The 21,902-nt window shown below is 47.1% G+C and overlaps 3 protein-coding genes across 4 annotated transcripts; all 3 read right to left on the minus strand.

The window, feature by feature from the left end:
- Nucleotides 1-248: 248 nt before the first annotated feature.
- Nucleotides 249-6,287, minus strand: LOC127341999 (hydroxyphenylpyruvate reductase-like). Its single transcript, XM_051367941.2, has 2 exons — nucleotides 5,743-6,287; nucleotides 249-970 (listed from the first exon to the last, which is right to left on the minus strand). Exons 1-2 carry the CDS (start codon nucleotides 6,166-6,168, stop codon nucleotides 452-454), a joined length of 945 nt encoding a protein of 314 aa, XP_051223901.1. The 5' UTR covers nucleotides 6,169-6,287; the 3' UTR covers nucleotides 249-451.
- On the minus strand, nucleotides 1,164-3,978 carry LOC127341998 (glyoxylate/hydroxypyruvate/pyruvate reductase 2KGR). The gene is made up of 2 exons (XM_051367940.2): nucleotides 3,435-3,978; nucleotides 1,164-1,856 (listed from the first exon to the last, which is right to left on the minus strand). The coding sequence occupies exons 1-2, from the start codon at nucleotides 3,870-3,872 to the stop codon at nucleotides 1,338-1,340; spliced, it is 957 nt and encodes a 318-aa protein (XP_051223900.1). The 5' UTR covers nucleotides 3,873-3,978; the 3' UTR covers nucleotides 1,164-1,337.
- A 449-nt stretch (nucleotides 6,288-6,736) lies between the features above and the next one.
- Nucleotides 6,737-11,374, minus strand: LOC127342000 (uncharacterized). Of its 2 annotated transcripts, XM_051367942.2 has the most exons (5): nucleotides 11,165-11,374; nucleotides 10,271-10,362; nucleotides 8,735-10,152; nucleotides 8,212-8,326; nucleotides 6,737-7,708 (listed from the first exon to the last, which is right to left on the minus strand). In XM_051367942.2, exons 3-5 carry the CDS (start codon nucleotides 10,139-10,141, stop codon nucleotides 7,056-7,058), a joined length of 2,175 nt encoding a protein of 724 aa, XP_051223902.1. In that variant the 5' UTR covers nucleotides 10,142-10,152; nucleotides 10,271-10,362; nucleotides 11,165-11,374; the 3' UTR covers nucleotides 6,737-7,055. The 2 variants fall into 2 exon arrangements, with proteins under 2 accessions (XP_051223902.1, XP_051223903.1); XM_051367943.2 differs by lacking the exon at nucleotides 10,271-10,362.
- Nucleotides 11,375-21,902: the final 10,528 nt, after the last annotated feature.

A 21,902-nucleotide genomic window follows, 5' to 3' on the forward strand; every position in this document is an offset into this window, starting at 1 on the left:
AGGCAAGGACTGCTGATTTGATTCCATCTGTTGCTAACATGCGGGGGAACATACGAAGTATACTACAAAAAAAACTCCATCGAATGGTGCACGTCAGTCCAGCGTTTGAGGGGTGTTTGTAAGCCAACGGTCCATATTTCTCCAATGTTTGATATCAAAGTGACACCATCCCCAACTCCAATATAATAGTAAAGATTCAAACATTCAAAACTGCTACACTATGTAGGAGTATAGATAATGTCTACATATACGAGCCAAAATTCTGTTCAGATTCTTTTTTAACCTTTTAAAATGTTTTCTCGGGTACCAACAGCATATGAAGTTCAAAAGTGGTTTTCCGGTCTCACATACTGTTTTCCGACAGCAACATATCTCAAACACACGAGAACACGATACGGAGTCTTGTAAACATACACTGATATACAACGAACTGAGCCTACCACGCTCACAATCACACAACGGGAGTCAGCAGCGGCTTCTTCAGGACATGCGCCTCCAGGTTACCGAGTACCAGGTCCGCCATCGCTTGACGAGTCTCGTGTGTCCCGCTCCCCACGTGCGGCACCAGGACGACGTTGTCAAGGTTAAAGAGCGCTTCCGGGACGTTGGGCTCATCCTCAAACACGTCAAGGCCTGCCCCACCGAGGCGCCCCTCGACGAGCGCAGAGACGAGCTCAGGCTCATCGACATGAGGGCCACGCCCGATATTTATGAGCACGCCCTTGGGACCCAGCGCATCGATCACCTCACGGTTGACAATGTGGCGGGTCTGCTCATTCAGTGGGCAAGCCACCACGAGAACATCGCTGTTTGCTGCCAATTCAACCACACTAGGGTAATAGGTGTAATTGGGGTACTCTTTCTTTGTTCTCTGGTAGTAGTTGACTGGGCAATCAAAGGCCTCCACCCTTGTGGCAACAGCAAGCCCTATCCTGCCCAGCCCAATGATGCCCACTCTTTTGCCACTGAACTGCAAAAGTATAGAGACAATATCTATGAGAAACTAAGCAAAAAATGTTCTTTTATGTCAGAACATGGAACCATGTTACAGGAAGATAAGAAAGAAAGCGTCCAAAACGAAATGGCAACACTGCATACTTCAACCACACAAAAAAGTAGCAATCACTGACTTCGACAGATTCTGTAAATATGTAACTGTAAACTTCTTGAACTGATTATTCTTATTTATTATGGTTGATTGCATAACAACCATAGCATGATGTCTTACAGAAAGAATAACATGCCGAGATGGTGCTCCGTTCATAAACCAGACTAGCAAACTCAGAGTTTGGAGTACAGAATGTGGATGCCAACACATCTGCGAGTACCAGCAGCAATCAGATGACTGGAGTGAGTAAGGGCTTGTTCAAAGCATGTGCCTCCAAATTCTGTAGAACTAGATCAGCCATTGCCTTGCATGTTTCTTCTGTATCACTTCCTACATGGGGGACCAACACGACATTATCTAAACCAAGAAGCTGCTCTGGAGGAAAGGGCTCATGTTCAAACACATCAAGGCCTGCTGCTCCCAAGCGTTTCTCAAGAAGAGCAGACACAAGCTCAGGTTCATCCACGTGTGCTCCACGGCCAATGTTTATTAGTACACCCTCTGGTCCTAATGCATGGATGACTTCACGACTAACAATGTGATGGGTTTCTGCATTAAGCAAACATGCCACAATAAGCACGTCACAATTGGCTGCCAGGTCAACAACATTTGTAAAGAACCTGTAGTTTGGAAATGGCTTCTGTGATCTTGAATGATAACTGATCGAGCAATCAAATGCCTCAGCTCTTTTTGCTACAGCTAAACCTATCCTGCCAAGCCCAAGAATAGCAACTCTTTTACCACTGAACTGCAGAAAAATAACAAGAGTCGATTATTTTTTGTCTTTGGGAAAACCGAATCTAATCTTAGGATCACATGCACTATGTACCCAGCTTTTATTCTACCATGGAATGCTAAACCATTACCCTCAACTATTTCATGCTTTTACAAGAGTCATTAAGCTGATACCTCATTATTATAATCAGTAGCAGATCAATCTTGCTAAGTGCATTCTGTCCTTGAGATGGGTGCACCTGATTTTTTTTTTCATTTTCAAAATGCAGGTGTTAGCCCCAGGCTTTGCATCAACTGATGCACACAGCCAAAGGTGCGACTTGATATTTTGTATTATCAAGGGGATTGCGCTCATGGAAAATGTCCTCAATAGGTTTCAAGAGACCAGGAAAAGCCTCAGAGACAGAAGCATAGTGCATCATACAGTTCACAAAAAAATTCCTAGTATTTGGCTGCTACGAAGCACAACCAGTTGCTTATCCATAAAGATGGACAACATAATGAAATGTGTTGCAATCGCAATCCTATTTGTACTACTAGGAAGCAATGGTTAGGGAGGAACACATCGTGATTTCCATGGTTTCCCATCGGTCTTAGTATTAGCAAGGTGGATGGGCCATCGGTCAAGTGGCTGGAGCACAGTGGCACTTTCCTTCCGGCGTTCAAGACCAGGTGGACACGATTTATTTCATGGGTTTCGACGCACAGCCTCAGACCCTTCTCCTTAATCAAAAGCCGCAGGGGCTTCTTTCCCTGCTGGTCTCGTTTTTTTAGTATTACCGTCCAAGTTACAGCGAAATATGGATCTCAGCAACAACAAACAACCTCCAGAGCTCTGTGAATATATCCAAAAAAGAACCAACAATCCCTAACCTAGTAAAATATATCTGAAAAGGAACCAACAATCCCTAACCTAGTAAGCCATTGATATCATAGGAGAGAAATTAGGAAGACCCCTAGAAAAATCCCTGCAACTACAGCACTACAATTATCTGATCCTCTAGATCTTATATTTCAGTTTTCTCACACAAGCATATAGCTCGAATAAGCCATGAAGGAGGTCAACGTTTTCCAGGTAGGTAATCTAAATTTTAGTCAAACAGGTTGCCTTGCGCTGTCGAAACAAATCCACCAGCCAAGCTTGCGCAAATGCCTTAAAGCAACCGGTCCTATCCTATCTCAATTATATGGTTCACAAATGGTATAAAAGGAAGAGTCAACCAAATTTCAGGAAGATAACCAGGGCCCAATGAAGTTTAACTACTTCTCCTTTCAACTCCTCCTAGATTTTGCTCTCAAATTCATCCTCTGTATTGCACCTTCCCCTTTCACAGATATTTTCTCTGAAATACCCGCTGCTCTGTTGTCTAATTAAGTTATTGTCGTATTTCATTTTGACTGAATTACTGAAACTAAGGGCCTAGGCCAAGGATGCCAAAGTGCGCAGTGCTGTGAAGCGAAGTTTGAAGTAGCCGATTAATCAGGCATTACTATTTACTAAGCAAGAGCAATACGCAGCACTGGTTACTAAGAGGTTACTGAACTGAAGAGCAGTATAAACGGAAGCAGTGGCATGGGAAACAAAACAAACCCGCGTGGTCAAAGTGTAGTCGCCCTTGGCCTTCCACAGCCCGGCGCGCACGTATCGGTCGGCCTGCGGGATCTTGCGCAGCGCGGCGATGGCGAGTCCGACGGCGAGGTCGGCGACGTCGTCGGTGAGGACGTCGGGGGTGTTGGTGACGCGGATCCCGCGGTCGCGGCACTTGGCGAGGTCGACGCGGTCGATGCCGACGGAGAAGGAGGCGACGATCTCGAGCGCCGGCAGCGCGTCGATGAGCGCCGCGTCGGCGTTGTAGCCGGCGTTTCCGACGACGGCGCGGATGGCGGCGGCGTTGGCGCGGAGGAAGGCGGCGCGCGCGTCGGCGCCCGGCGGGGCGTCCCAGAGCCGGATGAGGCGGAAGCGGCGGTCCAGCTCTTGCTCCAGGTACGCGTTCATCGGGTGCAGCAGCAGCACGCCGAGGGACTCCATCGCCGTCGCCGTCGCCGTCGCCGCCGCGGGCGGCAGGTGGGGGTGTGGTGGTGGGTGCGAGGGAGGCGGAAGCGGCTGATCGTTGTGTGGTGGGTGGGCTACTCACTCATCCACGTGGCTAAGTACTGTTCGGAAATGGCTGACGCCGCGTTTGGCAGCGTTAATTCGGTGTGGGCTGTAAGCTGCCCGTGATCCGGTGACTGCGGGCATTACGGCCTGCTTTGTTTTAGATCCAGTTGTTAGATCAAAGATTCTTGGGCCACGCTATCCTAGCTGTTAGCCGGTTAAAATATGGCCGCTAAAAATCATAGGTAAGGGCATCCCACCCGCGTCCCAAACCGCGCTAGATCGAGCGTTGTCTTTGTCTCCCTTTGCTATGTCTCGATCAACTTGGTTTTTTGAAGTCTTTGTCAATTCAAAAAAGTTGGACATCAAGTAGGTAAATGCACTTTGAACTAAAATGGAGTTTCACTTTCCTGAGACTCAAGAAAAATATCAATCGAGTGACACATGGTAGAGATGACTTGTGATGACAACTAATGCTCGAATTAATATTTGCTTAGGTAAGAAAATTCACAATATATGTGACATCTAGTACAGTAAAAAATATTTGCTTAGACATGATCGACCATCTCTTTACCTAGGGAAGACAAACTTGTCTCTCGTTCTTTCTACTCCAAGCCCGGAATCATCCATTTATACCATGTGAAATGGAGGTTCACGCCCTACACCCCAAGCATGGTGTATAACGTTTTCAATGCAGAAAATCGTCGCAAATCGCCTGTCACAAGTTATTTTCTGGAACATAGGCAAAAAAAATGTGCCCCATCTCATTCATTAAGGAGTTTAACATGGTTTGTGGCCACCTAGAAAGGTCAAAAAAATCAAACAAAAAGCCTACTGTCGCAGCATAATACAACTCAAACGGCTTGAGCCAGCAATGACCCAAAGATTGGCTTCCTCTTATATCCTGGAGGCAATGTCGATGGGAATGGTGGAAGTGTTTTGCAAACCCCTTGCATTCTCTCGTTCAAAATTTCCCACCACACTGCTAGCATGATAAGAGAGGCCATCACTTTCTTCATATACCCACTTGAGAGGGTGAAAAGCTCCCACCATTCTTTGACTTTGTCAATATTTGTGTAAGTGTCGAGAAGTAACTCAGAGAGACCTAGCCATGCCTTGAGTGCACGGAAGTGGGGTATGGGTTGCAGCTCTCTCTTGCAAGTTGTTTAAGACCACTATTTGGCCATCGCCTAATAGTTAAATGGTGATGTCCAAACTCTGAACTTGATCACTAACCATGTAAAGAACTTTTATTTGAGGGGAATCCGATCCAACTATTCTAAGCATTTGACAAAAGTTACTGTAGTTATTTTCGGGAAACATTATTAATGTAGTGAGCAATTATTTTTGCGAAATATGTAGTGGGCACTTGGTGGCTTGAGCTTACGGTGGTGAGCTCGTCTACCCATGTTCGAATTGTGGGTACGACCGAATTAAATAGGGTAACTCGTATAAATTCGCTAATAGAGAGATCTATTTTTTTTTCTATCTAACGATAGACAAACAATGAAGGGGCAACTCCACCAGAAAAGCTCACAAGCCTCTCTCACGATATCGTGATCTCTTGCGTGGCCTCGTGGCCCTCAAAGTACTATTTTCCTCACTTTGGTTCGCTACAAATACGCGAAGATGGGATCCGCATTCTCGATCGAGCATGTAGCTTAAATCCAAAAACTTGTGGCGATAGGAAATCCAAAAACAAAAAAGATGGTGCGGGTTTGTCTTCCAGCATCTCACGATTTATGCAGTAGATTCCTTTATTTATTTATTTATAGTGAGAAAAGAGAGAAAGTGACAAACCGACCCGCGTGGTGAGCGTGTAGTCGCCCTTGGCCGTCCAGGAGCCGGCGCGCACGTACCGGTCGGCCTGCGGGATCCTCCGCAGCGCGGCGACGGCGAGGCCGACGGCGAGGTCGGCGACGTCGTCGGTGAGGACGCCGGGGGTGTGGGTGACGCGGACCCCCCGCTGGCGGCACTCGGCGAGGTCGACGTGGTCGATGCCGACGGAGAAGGACGAGAAGATCTCCAGGGACGGCAGGGCGTCCAGGAGCGCGGCGTCGACCTTGTGGCCGGGATATCCGACGACGGCGCGGATGGCGAGCCCGTGGGCGCGGAAGAGGGAGTCGGGCGGGGAGTGCTCCCAGAGGCGGAGGAGGCTGAAGCGGCGGTCCAGCTCCTGCTCCAGGTAGGCGTTCACGGGGTACAGCAGTAGCACCACTAGGGAGTCCATCGCCGGCGTTGCTGCTGCGGTGATCGCCGAGGGCGGCCAGGCGGGTGTGGTGGCGAGTGGCGACGACTACGAGCCTGCGGCTACCGCGGATTGTTGTGTGCGGTTGTGGCTAAGTCGTGGACGTGGGCAGGTACTAGGTAGGTACTGGCGTCTGGCGGGGGAATGCTGACGCCGATGCGGGCCGGCCGTCTTCGCTAGCGTCTCTTTCTCCGTGGTGGGCGCCGTAGGTTGCGATCGAGACGCACAAGCACGGCTGCACCGCCGGGCGGCCTAATAACTGATCTCGACGGTTCACGTCGTCCGATTTGTCTACAGATTTTTGCAGATCATGACAAAAGTCAGAGATTTTTACAATCAAGTGTGTGTTGTACTCCGTATGAGATTGTAAAGGAACTTTTCTGTGGCGGCTAAATGAGTGGGAAATCACAAGGGTTGCATCCAACAACAAAATTGTGAGACATGCTCTTGTAATTTAGTTCGGCTAATTCTCAGTTGTCTAAATTTTCCAAAAGCTCATGCAGCTGAAATAGTTTCTATTCCTACGCCTAAAATTATAACCATCAAAGTGTGCAATTCTAATACGGAGTAAAATGTTTATTATTCCTTAGGTTATAAAGAGTGACATGGGGAATGACGATGGTTTGGATGTGGATGAAAATGTGTGACTGCTATTCAAGAAAACTTTAGGCAACTAAGATATAGACAGACACGTTTGACTTATCCTGCATAAGCTACAATTACATTGAAGGTAAACCTCCACTAGGCAACTCTAGCAGAACACGTAACTGAGAGCACGAGCTGTGCCAATGATGTACATACTACAGGCTAACACTAACCCTCCAAGGCAATGCAAGAACCTCTCCTACTTCCATCTTTCTCTGATCAATTCACCATCCCAGCATCTCCAAAGCAACCTCCTCAATGAGCGTGGAAAGAACGATCTCCCCAGCGTCTCTTGCCCAGAACTCCGTTTCTTCCATGCACATCCAGTCCTGCCACCCCATGTCCCACACACTGTTGATCGACGGGTCCGTGCACCCGACATCCCTCTCCAGCTTAAGAGACATGCTATCTTTCGAGCCGCTGTCATAGCTTTCATTGTCAGTGTAGCTCTTTAGCTTCCGAGTCCCAGTGCTGATATCACCCAGCAATGCCACCAGGGAGAAGTATGGCGTAGCTCTGCATTTGTGGTTCCTGAATCCGGTGCCACGCGGACTACTCTGCTGACGATGTTTTCGTTCTAGTTGTTCCGCTGCTATGTCCACGTAGAGCTGGCGGTCTTTCACTTCAGCCTTGGGGGTACCTTGGTATTGCTCAATCAGATGATCGTATGTGTGGATGCCTACGAGTTGTGCTGCTCGGGTAAGGAATGATTTGTCACTTAAGAGAAGCAAACTCATCTCGTCTTTGATTTCAGCCTCCTTTATCAGTGCTCTTTCTATTGGTGGGTGAAAAGCATTGTCATCGGTTGAAATAGTTCTTTCAACAGGGCTGGAAGATGAAGAAGCTTCATTTGATCCGCTAAAATCCTCCCGAATGTCTGCAACGAAACGGAACGTTAGTGCCAGAACTTTTTTATTTCGAGATAATCTAGGATTTGAAGTGATGAAATGCAGTCAGGTCTTGTGACCAGATCTTAATGTTAAATTTGTAACCCATAACAAAAAATTAGTCAAATTGAGAGGAATATCATGTAAATCACGCAGTCAAACCTCTCAGATTTGAGCCAATAAATTACAAATATTGTACACATGAATTTGGCATCACCATATTTGCTATATGAAATTTATTTTCAAATCACATAATAACATAAAGCAACAGTCAGCATAGCTATATGTACTTTCTGAACCATGTCAATGCAAAAAAAAACATATCTAATGATTAGGAGGGATCAGAAAGTAAACTGTATCTCCCCAACTGCCCAATGCATTCAGCATTTCAACATATCAGCAGTTGAATGGAGACATTTAAAGCTGTTCTTTACTGACAAACAAGGGAGCTGATAAAATCAGTTTAACGGAATTAAAACTCAGCACTTATTACCGTCGATGGAAGGATCTGTATCCCAATCAGCACTCTGGCATTCATCACTAGGCGTCGCACTGTGTTCTGTCGATGCACCATCAGTTTCGATGAACTCTCTGTGCACCTCATATGCCTGCATTCGGAGCAAAAAAGATATGAGGACATAAATTTAAGAACCCGGCAAATGTACTGTGCATGGGAGGTCCTGGCAAATGTACTGTGCTTTGAGATTCGTGCACTTTGTGTTTCATTATAGTTCATCAAGTTTCAGCAAACTGCATTGCTCCAAACTGAATGAAACCTAAAAAACTGAGTGGCCCCGTGCACGGGACAAAGACACCAACCATTCCAAATCAAGGTCTATCTTTATCTAAAGTTAAATCTCTTTTTAAAATATATTTATTTATGAATCTTAGAATACAAGAACTGGTTTCAATTTAAGGCTCTTGGTTTGTGGTCATTCTTTTACCATCTCAGAGTAGTGTAATTTCCCAGATTGCATGAAACATTTTCAGGGTATGCTATAATGAAGGATACTCACCACAATGTCATCAATAATTGAGTTCCTGACATTTCTACTTGATGCTGTGCTCGCTCTGGAATTACCAGGTGTTCTCCGTAAGACCGGCTTCATTGCACGGCATGATGAAGGAGTGCTGCTTGGTGAAATTAATTTCTTATCGTGGTTTTTCACTAGTTTAGAGTTAGTGCGAGACGCTGATGCTGCTTTAGCCTTTGTATCCTTCCTCCCTTCTCCCCTCCTATCAGCCAAATGATGTTTCTGTGTATTGCTGCTTCTCCTGTTTGTCTCAGTAACCTGTTTTATGTGCTGATTTCGAGTTACATGAGGCACAACCTTCACATGCTCAGGGGCTTTGGTTCGAGCTTGTACAGTCCTTTGCTCTCTCTTCATCGATTTCACTGAACCAAGCTCACTTACCATAGAGGTATCCTGTGAAGGAAGGTTGTCCCTTCGAGAATAAGGATAATGCATTCGAACATTCTGCTGCTTGACCTTATGCTCATCAGAAGTTGTGGTCTTTAAAATCCTCTTGACTTGTATTGTCTTCGTGATCTCCTGTCTTGCTTTCCTGTTATGATCAGAGTCCTTTCCAAATAACTGTTTAGGTAGCTTTTCTGATGCTGCCGTTTTTGACTTGGGCATCTCAATATCAAACTGTGCCCTTGGTGAGCTTACTGTCTTCAGTGTCTCGTCTTTCTTGGCAGTAATGCCCTTGTGCAGGGGCAATCCTTCAAGGCCCATGAGCCTCGCTACCAAGCTTGGGGATTTAGACCTGTCAGATTGCACGGGTGTGCAGGATAATGATCTTGGCACCACCTTCTTCTGCTTAGTAGACTCGGATACGACAGGACTGTTTCGTGTGTACCGTGCTGACTGACTCAACAAGGCCTGCTCATCGTTGGTCCTGTAAAGGCTATCCTTGATCACTCTCTTTAGCTCGTCAGTAGAATTCCTGAATTGCCCATCAAATCTATTGCTTACACTTCCAGGGAGTACCTTCTTGGCAACCGATGCTTCGAAGAGGGCTTCATGAATTCCAGTTACATCCAGTGATCTCTCACCAGTCTCTGGCCTTCTATTCTTATTTGATTGCCTGATGCTCCGTGAAACGGTCTGGAACTTCTCAAGCATCACAAGAGACTCCTGGAGGTCCATGGCGCCTCTTAGGAGGTCCTCCGCAAAATGCCTAGAGAGTGAGGACGCCATCACATAATCCCTTTGTGATAAGATGGACCTTTCCTCCCAGTTACTCTGTGTGGGGCTCCAGTCCTGGCTTTCACATCTTCGACAAACTGTAGGTTGCAGTGTGACAACATAAGGGGCAGCACATTCAGTTTTTTCAGGGTAGCTCTCATCTTTGCTCCTGGAGGGAAGACTCTTCGAAAGGGATCGGCAAACCACTGATCTGAAACTGTCGTGATTCATGTTCTAATTTTCTGAAACAAGCAGAACAGAAACGAGCAGGCACACTAAAATGGTCAGACAACATATACTAAACAAATTCAAGTGAGCAAACATGATATTCTGGTCAAAATGAGAAACGGGGCTACTTACGTTATATTGATTCTCTATAACTTATGAAAGTGATGGTAATTTAACCAATTGTTTCCTTGAGGAAAAATTGATGTCTGTATGGACCCAAGAGCCTGAATAGGAACAAAGAGGGATCTGGGAATTAGCACAACTTACAAGAAAAGCTATTCCTTCCACCTTCCTAGAGAAGGAAAAGAAGTCATAAACAATTAGGACGGTTCATGCTATACTATGATATCTTCCCAGTTTCTGTCTTTTTGCAAGAAACAGGGACTGCTGAGTTATTAAATAGCCAAGGACAAGCAGTTGAAAAATTGGTTACACAAGAAAGCTATAGGGGCTTTTCTCTATTTGCCGCCCACGGAGTATCTGCCCCTTGGCCAACCAACCACCTGGCCATTCGTTGACAAATCGGTGCTCAAATTTCACATGGATCATGTCAAAATCAAAGAATTCACAAGTGTGCTCTGCTTTTCACCCACATGATGGCAAAAAGGAAAGAAAAAAAGGGAAGCAAATGAAGATGGCCACAAGTTGGTAGTTGGAACAGGCCACTGATCCTGAAGTAAGATTGAACAAATTGCAAAGTCTCAAAACAATCTTAACCCGAACCCGCAGAGTTCCCCTATACATTTTTTTTCTCCTAAATTGCAGCACAGAAATACAAGAACCACAGGAAAACAAGAACCACAACCAAACAACACATCTCTTCAACTCTCCCCTCGCATTCTTCTTGTCCTTGCCCCAGCTGAACAACCCCAAAACTCGGAGCGGGCAGGCGGAAAGGATTTAACAGACCATTCGCGAGTGAAAAAGAAGTTCAGAAGCCCTAGTGTTCTCCGGCCGCCGCCGGCCCCCGGCATCCCCGAACAAAATGAGAAGCCAGAGCTAGAGGGAGAAGAAGAAAAAATGCACCTTGAAGGCCGGAGCTCCCCTCTCCCTCCGAGGTTGCCGCGACTGCGAGTGGTGCGTGTGCGGGGATCCTCAAGATCTGTACTACGAAGAAATAAAACTGCAGCGACCACGACTAGGGCGCCACTACAACTGCGGCAGCATGTGGGCATCTGCAGCGACGCATTTTACTAGTGGCCATGAAAGCTCAAGTCTTGTCTTTTGAGGTGGGAACGGTGGAGGCTGGGAGAGGGGGGCAGGTAGCCGGCGTGGTGGGCTCATTTACTTTGACCAGGAAACTGCTGCCGATGACGATGCCACCGCCGAGTGGGGCCGGGGTGTCAGAAGTGTAGTAGAGAGTACAGATAGGTCTCCACAAATTCGGACAAATTGACGCTGAATTTACACGGTTTGGGTTTTCGTACTACCTCCAAGTCACTGCAGATTTGGTATCCGTGCTTTGAGCAAATAAAATGTTCACGGCATTGGGATGCATCATCGAAGTAAATTGAATGTCGGATCAGACGGATAGTTGTCCACATTGCAGGACCATTTTTTGTCTTCATGTGGGTGATGTGAGCCACGACAATGAGCAATTAAATCAACAAGGACACAAGCAAGGGTCTCTTTGTTCAAGGGGCTTTTAGAAGATTTTGTTTCTTAGGAAATTTCTCCACGGTCCACTGGTTATCGGAAACTAGAGAAATCTGTTCACTACCTCTGTTTCACCAAAAATGTTTTAACTTTATCAAAATTTAGATGTATCTAGACAATATCTAGTATGTAGATACATCTAAATTTTGACAAAATTGAGATATTTTTGGTGGACCGAAGGGAGTACAATTTAATTTGCATGGAATTCCAAAGGAATATTTTCCTTTTTAGTCCAACCTCATACGATGTTTTGTTTCTTGCAAAATAAAACATGTTCACTTATAAAACCCCTTGGGATTTTTCCTATGTGGGTTGCTTGATTTCTATTATTGAATCCTGTAGTGTTTTTTCGCAAGCATTCCTTTCATTACAATTTCTTTCGTACAATCAAAGCTCTTGCAAATAATCACTCATTTTTCATGTAGTGTGATTGATGGCAATAAAGCTATACACATTTACCAATTCGTCGGGACTTCAAGCGCAGGGTGATGTAGCAAGCGTAATTTTCTCCTTAAGGGTGATTCGAGGGTTTATATTGAACTCTCGGGAAAATAAATAGTTCTATACTTTATCCTCTTCGAAGAACGTACAAATGCAAAAGAAATGGTTTTGTCTCTCCATCTCCACCGAGGTGTTTGTCAACCACAATGTTGTGAAAGTAATATAAAACAAAAGTAAATGAAGTATATATGAAGTGTCAAGAGTTTTTTAATTTTCAGAATTAATTAGTATTGAAAGTAAAAGTTCAAGTAAAGAAAATTAAAGTTTGTTCCTTATGGTTTAAAATGGGCAGGGTTCATGGTTTTACTTGATCCTGGTTCATTTAGGTGAACATCGCAAGTTGGCCCATGGCGAGGACGTCCAAACACCGCACAGAGCAGCTTTGTATGTTTGAACATTGGCTACAAATTAGTGGAGAGCTAGAAAAAAATCCCATTCGGCGAAGAGAAGAGAAGTGGAGTAAGCCACTTGAGGGGGAGGTGAAAATCAATGTGGATGCATCATATAGTGATGACGACGGTCATTAGAGACTACCTAGGTAATCTTATTGCTACCCAGAACAAGGATCTTCCTTTTATTGCCGATGCTATGACTGTGGAAGCTTATGCTCTTCGGGAGGGTCTTTGTATAGCTCAATAGATGGGATGCAACCGTTGCATTAATCGTTCGGATAACAAAACAGTGGTGGAGACGATGAAAGATGGAGGGTTCTCAACAAATGTTGCAGCTGTGATCTTCTTCTACTACAATATTCTTGCATTATTGTTTTCAAAAGTCGTATGAATATTGTCCACGGGAGACAAATTCGGTAGCACATGAGCTAGCTAAATTTTCTTTTCGGACTATAAGTTCATGTACTTGGGATGATTATCTCTTAACTTTATTTTAGCTTTGCTGATAAACGATTTAGGGCTCCTTTGATTTAAAGGATAGGAAAAGCATAGGAATAGGAAAGGTATAGGATTGGAATGACATGTCTAATTGAATCCTATAGGAAGATGAAGTTTGTTTGATTTTAGCAAAGGAATTTTTCCATGAGGTATGAGTTAATGCTTTTTTCCTATAGGAATTACACTACAAGATTCCTATAGGATTTTTTCCTATAGGATATGTTCCTATGAATCAAACAACATGTATAGGAAATTTTTCCATAGAAACCAAATTCTACAAAATTCCTATGCAAATCCTTTAAATCAAAGGAGCCCTTAAGTGTGTTTGATATTTAATAAAGATTATTGGATGGCATTTTCTAAAGAAAAACTTGAACAGAAGAGATATGTAGCCGCGTCATCGTGAATCACACACAATCGTCGTGGTTCCCTTTTTCTTGTCACGAACAGGAGTAGCACACTTTCGTCGGCCTCGCCGTGGGGCATGGCGGCATGCCATGCCATGGAGTCAGGTCAAACGGCCGGGCACACGAGGAAGGCATGCATATGCCTACATGTGCGGCTAGATTCAGAAAGATATACAGTACTACTGTAGAACGGAACAACGCATGTGCTGCCTAAACATGTACAGAGCTCGGTTCATATTTTGTTCCTTGGAGGAAGACCGAGCTCGGATCGAAGCCGCGCATGGCATATGTGCGTCGTGTCTTCCATCGCGTCTGCACATGTGTGTTGTTGCCTTGCACGGGCTCGGTGCGTGCAACTTGCAACTTGCCACGTACTGCTGCTAGTACAGCTGATTTGTGTAATGGTGGCACTGTCTGCACCTTGTACTGCGTACGACTAGTACCCATCAAATGTTTAATTTGGTTGAGTTAGTGGAGTGGTAGTGCTGATAGTTTAAAGGAGGGATTCAGTACGTGCAAGGAGATGGTAATCCCTGGGTGCCAAGATCTTCTCTTGATCTTTTTTTCCTGGCAAGGGAAGACACAAAATAGATTTTGTGACATCGGGCTGAAATTTCGCACTGCCTCCAATCTAAATTACTTGTTGCAGGGAAGACAAAATAGATTTTTGTGACAACATGCTAAAAAAATTTACTCCCTCTAATCTAAATTACTTGTCGTGGAAGTATGTTTGTTTTTATTTTTAATTGGGCTAGTCACCCAATCCTTAACAAAAGTAAAATAAGATATTGAGGTAAAATCCGCAATGAGTGCTCGCCCTCAAGACACCCCAATTACCCCCTCTGTTAAAACCCTCTCGTTGCATCTTCCTCTTCCTCCCATCTCAACCGACCATAGCGTGAGTCCCCTCTCCCTCCATGTCGCTCCAGCGGTAGGAGGGAGAGGGGACCTTGTTTTTCCGTTCTGTAGTTAGGGTTAGGGTATGTATGTTGTGTTGTGTCGTTGGGGTGGTGGGAGCGGCGTACGGGCGAATAAACCTTCCTCAACTCTCCCACACTGCGGGCGACCTTCATAGCGTCGTCTCGGAGTTGATGGTAGCGTGTGCTTGTCGATCCTTTAGATCGGTGGCTTGGTATTTTCACATTTCTTAAGATATGGCGAGATCTGTTTCTCGACGTGCCGCTAGTGTTCGTCGTTACCCACGGTGGCGCTGGGGTTGGGGTGAGGTGGATGCTCTGGAGCGAGGTTGTTGGCCTGGAGGTGGTGAATTTGTCGTTATTCTTTGACTTCGTCAATGGGATGCGGCAGATCTTGATCCAAGATACCACGGGAACGGCTCCCGGTCGACGTGCCACAATAACATGTGCCTCGTTGCTTGTAGAGAGCTTGTCCATCAACTCACAAAGCCTCATCGGTGATGATGCTATTTGGATCTGGCAATAGTGGAGGCTCGACATCTCTTCCAACCATGTCTAGGCGGCATTGGAGTTTGGCAGCGACGCTTCGGCAAGTGTAGAAAACCTAGAGATAGTTTCTGCGAAGTTTTCAGGAAATCTGTTTTCTCCTGGTATGTATTTTAGTTTTCACATTTATTTATTAACTAATGTAACTTGATTTTCTATTAATGAAATAAATGGTTGCTCTTGGTCTACTTAAAAATGAATAACTTAGATTTATCTAAATATATTTCAGTGTGAAGAGAGAAAAACGTTAACAAAAGAAAGTCATCAACTTCCAATCAGCACATAACTAGACCCAGTGACCCACTGACCATCATAGTCCATCCGTCTTGACATCGTTCACGTACCACTCACATCACCGACGCAATTTTGTGCAAGTGTACGATTGCAACACTTGCTACAATGTTGCTGCATGCAGAGCATACGTTTCCGCACCGCACGCGACATGGAGAGTCGGAGAGCATCAAGTGCATTTATCACTGTGAATTTATGGTCTCGCATTTGTGTGGATACGGGAGCTGCGTAGCAGACATCCACTTGCGTGGGATACCAGCTAGGGCGTACGGAGATTCCGCGGCGGGCGCACACCACGGGTATGGTACGATCTACATGCACAGGACGTGGATGAGCAGATCTGAACTCAAACAAAACAGCTTCAGAATCTGCAGTCATATATATCGCGTGTTAGAGCATCTCCAGTCGCGTCCCCCAAACCGTCCCCCAAAGGGATTTGGGGCGCGCCGGACAGAAAATGCGTTCCAGTCGCGTCCCCCAAAGTCCTTTTTTGTCCGGCGCGCCCCCATTCGGTGTCCGGCGCCCCGAGCCCGTCCCCGTCCCACAGGGGACGCTCCGGGGACGCCGGACACAACGAAAAGCGAGGTGGGGAGTGGCGGGGCCGACCCGTCAGCGGCACAATTAATTTAAACCTAACCGTCGCCTACCTCGCGACGGAAGTTATTGGCGCGCAGCACGGTGCGATTCCGCGAGAGGGCGCAGCGACGCGTCCCGTCGCGCCTAGCTCTGCGTGCCGGCGTTAATGAGCGCCACCGCTCCTCCGCCTCCCTCCGGCTTATAAAAAGGGGCGCCTCTCATCGTCCCTCTCACACATAAACCCTAGCGCCTCTCTCCCAAACCCTAGCCGCCACCATCTCTCAACAAGACTCGACGCTATGTCTGGTAGAGGCGGAGGCCGACCTCGCGGCCGCGGCCGTGGTCGTGGTCGTGGTCGTGGCCGCGGCATAGCTGAACGCTCGCCGTCGCCTCCCACGCCGTCGTCTTCATCGTCGGAGATGGACGTGGAGCCGGACGTCCTGTTCGAGTTCGTCCACGTCCTCAAGGGCGACCCGCGCGGCATCCAGAGGCTGCCGGACTCCTTCGCCGAGTACGTCGGCGGCGTACGCCCGCGCACGATGCATCTGCGGGAGCATTCGTGCGGCTACTGCCGGTGGATCGTCAAGGCGATCTACGACGCGCGCGGCAAGATGTACCTCAACATCGGCTGGGAGAAGTTCGCGCGCCACCACAGCCTCGAAGCCGGCTTCATCCTCGTGTTCTCCTACTTCGGCAACAGGGACATGAGCGTCAAGGTCTTCGACGAGAGGCGCTGCCTCCGGGACTACCACGTCGACAGGGACTCCCACGACGACAGCACCGACGAGGAGGACGACTGAATGAGTGTTGTTTCTTCGCAGCGAATACGTGCACGGAGGTTTCTGCCTGTTCGCCTCATCGGTAGAACCAACAAGGGCACCATCCTCCCGCTGGATTTTCCAGTTTAGGTGACTGGGTGTGCCCTCGAGTGTTCTTTCTTAGCAGCGAACACAGGAAATCTTCGATGCACGGCCTAGTTAGGTTTAGTTTCTTTGCAAAATTTTATATTTGTGTCAACGACGGTTCAAACTATGTATTAGTTTGTGGAAAACCACGTTCCCAATTATGTTTTCGTGTAAACCACGTTCCGAATTATGTATTAGTTTGTGGAAATTGAAATAAAAAGCCAAAAAAAGTATTTTAAATGTTTGGGGGCGGCGTTTGGGGGACGCGGCTGGGGAGCGACGTCCCCCAAACGCGGCACGAACGAAACACGTCCCCCAAACGCTCGATCCGGCGCGGTTTGGGGGACGGTTTGGGGGACGCGACTGGAGATGCTCTTAGGATGCTTCCTCCTTAAAATTGAAATAGCCTATGGTCCCGTTTATAAATAAAATCAAAACGGGCCAAACTGACACATGCATGTTGGGATGTTACAAATAAAGTCACCAAGGCCAAACCGCACTCGCGTCCCCTAAACCGTCCCCAAACGGCGCCAAATCGAGCGTTTGTGGTACGTGTTTCGTTCGTGTCGCGTTTGGAGACGTCGCTCCCAAGCCGCGTCCCCAAACGCGCTCCCAAAACTTAAAAATTAATTTTAATAGATTGAAGAAAACTCTTTACTAATATTCAAATCGGTGCAACATAAACAAATTACATATAAAAACTTCAAAAAAACATAATCAAATTATGTATACATTTTTTTAAACTACTTCTTTTTTTCTTCTTTGATGGCCCCGCCTCGTCGTCCTATCACGGTGGCGCTTCCTACTCGTCACCTCTTCCGAAGAGGCGGTGTTGACGACATGTCAGAAGAACTTGTGTCCTCCTCGTCGTCGCCGGTGCTCGCCGCTACGCCTTGGCCTTGGCCTTCGCTTTCGCGTCCACCTCCGCCTTCGCACGGGCCGCCGCCGTCGCCTCCTCTGACCCTTCCTCCTCTGCCTCCTCCTCCACGGCCTTCCATTCCTCCACGCTGTCCAGTGGCGGCTGGGAATCATCGCCGTTGCTGGGCGTCCGGACTCTGTCTCTCCAATGGCGCCATCCTGGAGGCTTGCCCTCGCTGGAGGTGTCAGATGGAAGGCCAGAGATGTAGCTCATCATGAGAATCTTGAATGAATGGCGGCCGGTCGAAGATCTGAAAGCGCCTACGTACGGGTCTTATTGAGCGCGGATGAACGGCGGTGCAGAAGTCGAAGAGAGCGGCGGTTGCTCTTCCGAGGAGTTTGCACTCCATTCCGACGCTTGACGGGTCGGCCGACGCGGTTGCCAATGCGACGGTTCCCCTTTCCGGTAACTGTACCGTCGCTACGTAGGCGGCGGTTGAGCGTCCGAGCCGCTGACGCGTCGGGTCCGCGCTTCCTCGCCTCTCATTTCATTGTGTCCGGCGTGCCCAGAGCGTCCCATGTGTAGCGGGGACGGGCTCGGGGCGCCGGACACTGTATAGGACCGCGCCGGACACAACAGGCCTTTAGGGCGCGTGGCTGGGAACGATTTTTGTCCGGCGCGCCCCAAATACCTTTGGGGAACGGTTTAGGGGACGCGACTGGAGATGTTTCTCGCATTCGGCAGCCAAATGTCACGCGTTTGGTTGTTTCTGCGGACATCTCCAGCGAGAAGACCTAAACGGACACACAAATTTATCAAATTTGTTAGTTTTTATCTGTTCGGGTCAAGTCTCAAACAGAAAATTGGCTCATTTTCCCTACTTGTCAGTTTGTATCGACCCCTGCCCCAGCGGCGGTTTTTATTTCTGGCCGCTACTCCCTGTGGACAAGGGGAGAGGAGGGCGACCCATCGCGGCGGAGTGCGAGCTCGGCAAGCGGGCGTGTGGCGGAGGTGTCGTTGAGGCAGCCCGGGATCAGCGGCAAAGGGCGAGTGAGCGAGCACGCAGTCGAGGCTGTTGAAAATATGCCCTAGAGTCAATAATATGGTGGCGGGGCAGGGAAGAAGAAGGAGGAGGGAGAGCGCCGGGCGCGATCGGAAAGGGAGAGGAATCCTACGCGCGAAGTACCGGCCGACGCGGCCATCACCGGTGTCGGTGCTGGGCTGCACAGAGGAGCTGGGCGGCAGATGAAGAGAAAAACGGAAAGCAGCTAGCCAGCTACACGCCTACACAGACTTGTACAGATTGGAGCTCCAAGCCTCCAAATCCATACAGGGGTGAGTGTGCTACTACTGCGATAATTTCTGAGTAATTTCTGCTGTCTGCATCGATTTTCAGAAGAAATTGGATCATGGGAGAGGCCTAAGGATATACTCTGCTGTCTGCATTGATTTTCAGAATAAATTGGATCATGCGAGAGGCCTAAGGATATACGCGCATATCTCATGTCTGTACTATGTACTTTCTGGTAGTTGTACACTTCATCTCTATGTGTCACTTAGATTAAAAGAAATCACCAGAGTTGGGAGGTTTGACTAAATTCAAATGTATCTGTACATTAAAGGCTGTCAAGATACGTCTAAATTTATACAAACTTGTGACAATCTTTTATATATGAACAGAGGTAATACATGATTTATAATACACATACTAGATAATATTGAAAGAACTATTCAATATATAAATGAGAGAATATTAAAGTTGCTGGAAGATTTTTTGTTTGAGGGGAGAGAACTGGAAGATTTTGGAATAATTTTTTTTATTGACTAACAAACCAATAGGTAGGGGAAATGCCCTACCTGTTGTATGTGAGAGGAGCAACATGGGGCCAGGTTGAGAGAAAGAGATGGATACGGCGCGACATCGTGAAGGTCAAAAATCAGAGAGAGGAGGGACACAACCATCGCAAAAAGAGTGAACTAGGAGAGAGGCAAATCGGTGGTTCCCTCACAAATCTAGATGCATACCCAAAGGTATTTTAGGTCGAATAAGACTTTTTATAATCTTAGTCACCCCATGTTTAGCAAAACTGTTCTCCTTAAGGTTATTAAATGTAAACTTCGATATTTTGGATCGATACTTATGCCAGTACTTATTTTAAATCACTGTTCAAAAACTAGGCCGATTCAACGATTACTAGGCCGATTAATCGCTACTAGGGGCTTGACCGTGTCGATTACCATTAATCTCTTGTGTTAATCCTTTAGCCCGATTAATCAGTCAGAAAGTCCGATTACTAGCTATTTTCCCGATTAACTACTACACTTGGTAAAAAAGTTACAATATTTTCAATGCATATCGCTAATACATGCGCTACCCCTCCCCAATAAAGTAGATTTTGCGAAGCTCCCGCTTGATTGCAGACTCCAGTAGCTTCATTTCCACTTTTGCCAAATAGTTTCTTGCCCTCCCAGACCAGTTACTCATAGTTTCCCAAACCTCAGATTATAGGAGCTCGATCACCATGAGGAGCTCGTCTAGGAATTGGAAGACGCCTTCAATAGGTTAGGTGGTTGAGGTGTAAGAGGGGTCGTACCCTAGGTAGGTGGTTGGAGAATATAAACTTCAGAGGTGAGAGGAGAAGAAGTGGAAGGAAGGAACGCTGCTTCGTCTAGTGGATCCTGATTCGCTCCTGACCTTAAAGATTAGGTCATGGAGGAGAAGCGTACAAATTTTTCTAGGATTTTAGGCTTTAGAGAAGTAGAGAGAGACATATAGAGGCTCATATACTATTATTTTTCTTATATAAATTGTTTTAAGTGCTAATTTGTGTAGGTTGCACCGATTAATAGCCGACCGATTAAATCAGTTAATCGTCTGAATTCTGATTAATCGCTACTCCCAAGTTGGCCGAGCAGTTAACGATTACCGATTTCCTTAACATTGTTTTAAATATCTTCTTTTTGTCAGATTAACGTTAAGATATTGTGCCCGTAGCAAAGCACGGGTATTATGCTAGTTACCATAATTCCCTGTTTATGATAAAAGTTCCACGCTAGAATTATATTAAGCGAAAACATTAATACTTATATGTTTTGTAGACAATACTGTGTCCCTACTAAGCCTCTACTAGACTAGTCCATTGGTTAATGATGGTTAATGTTTCCTAATCACATTTTTTGGACGGGAAAGGTCACGGAGGACCTGGAGCATGCATCTATATCGACGGTGGCAGTACAATTACATCAAGGACCCCAACAAAGAAAAAGATTACAGCTGAGTCCCTGGCTTTTACATAAAACACCCCACAAAGAGGCGTAAAAACACGATCAAGTCTAGAGATGTCACCGACGGATGTTGACTTGCCAGCGCGGCCGCCGCTGCCTCCACCGGGGGCCACTTGGGGAAGTAGCACCGCTCACCGCCACACCGAAGTCGGAGAAGATCCTCTAGTGAAGGAGGACGAGAGAGCTCGAACCGATTTGAAGGTCGAGTGCAGCGGGACCAACCCTTTGGCTGGAGATAGCGGCGGCTGAAACTTGCCGTTGCTTGGAGTCTGCTGCCGAGGTCGCACGCTCCAGGGAGCCCGAGCACCACCTCTGCATGGTCATTGTAGCAGCACCAACCCGCTCATGTCCCTCTCCACCGAGGCCGTCCGAGAGGAGAAGAAGGTGAGTTTGGCCACCATCACAGAGATGGCAAATACGCTTATTGAAGAAGGGGCTCGTCACGGAAGCAGTCTTCACCGTCTCCCACCTCAGAAGCACGCCGAAGCCACCCAGCAGCGATAGCCTGACGTGGCGTCGACACGCCAGGCTAGATGAAGACCCCCACCTGCCTCCAGATCCACCTATGCTGGTGCCATCCTTCCTCATCCCCTCGCCTCCATGGCCGGCTAGAGGAGGAAGAATCTGTAGCCCAACATCGTGAATCTAGGGACAACAAGCACGAACCCGGACCTTATTGATGGAGATCCCTGGGGTGGGTAAGCTCACCGCCTCTGACCGTCGTAGCACGATGAGGAGAAGCCACCAACTCAGGATGCACAAGATCTGGCCCAGATGACCTTGTGCCCTACTCCAAACTATCGGCAAACAGCCGAAACACCTAAACCTAACCCTACCACCTACTTTGGTGGCCCTCATTCGCCATCTCCGGCCGGCAAAGCCATCGGAGAGGGCTCGGGAGTGGCCCGGGATCTCACGCGAGACCCTCAAG

This window comes from Lolium perenne, chromosome 3 (genome assembly GCF_019359855.2).
Source record: "Lolium perenne isolate Kyuss_39 chromosome 3, Kyuss_2.0, whole genome shotgun sequence".
NCBI classification, from domain to species: Eukaryota; Viridiplantae; Streptophyta; class Magnoliopsida; order Poales; family Poaceae; genus Lolium; species Lolium perenne.

Bases quoted from the DNA above. Each gene is read 5' to 3' on its own strand.
- LOC127341999 (XM_051367941.2), bottom strand. From the start codon at position 6,168: ATGGACTCCCTAGTGGTGCTACTGCTGTACCCCGTGAACGCCTACCTG. The intron at 971-5,742 runs GTCGGTTTGTCA...ATACTTTTGCAG, and splicing joins ACTACACGCTCACCACGCGG to TTCAGTGGCAAAAGAGTGGG.
- LOC127342000 (XM_051367943.2), bottom strand. From the start codon at position 10,141: ATGAATCACGACAGTTTCAGATCAGTGGTTTGCCGATCCCTTTCGAAG. The intron at 8,327-8,734 runs GTGAGTATCCTT...CTCCGAATGCAG, and splicing joins CAATTATTGATGACATTGTG to GCATATGAGGTGCACAGAGA. The intron at 7,709-8,211 runs GTAATAAGTGCT...GTTTCGTTGCAG, and splicing joins TACAGATCCTTCCATCGACG to ACATTCGGGAGGATTTTAGC.
- LOC127341998 (XM_051367940.2), bottom strand. From the start codon at position 3,872: ATGGAGTCCCTCGGCGTGCTGCTGCTGCACCCGATGAACGCGTACCTG. The intron at 1,857-3,434 runs GTTTGTTTTGTT...ATTTTTCTGCAG, and splicing joins ACTACACTTTGACCACGCGG to TTCAGTGGTAAAAGAGTTGC.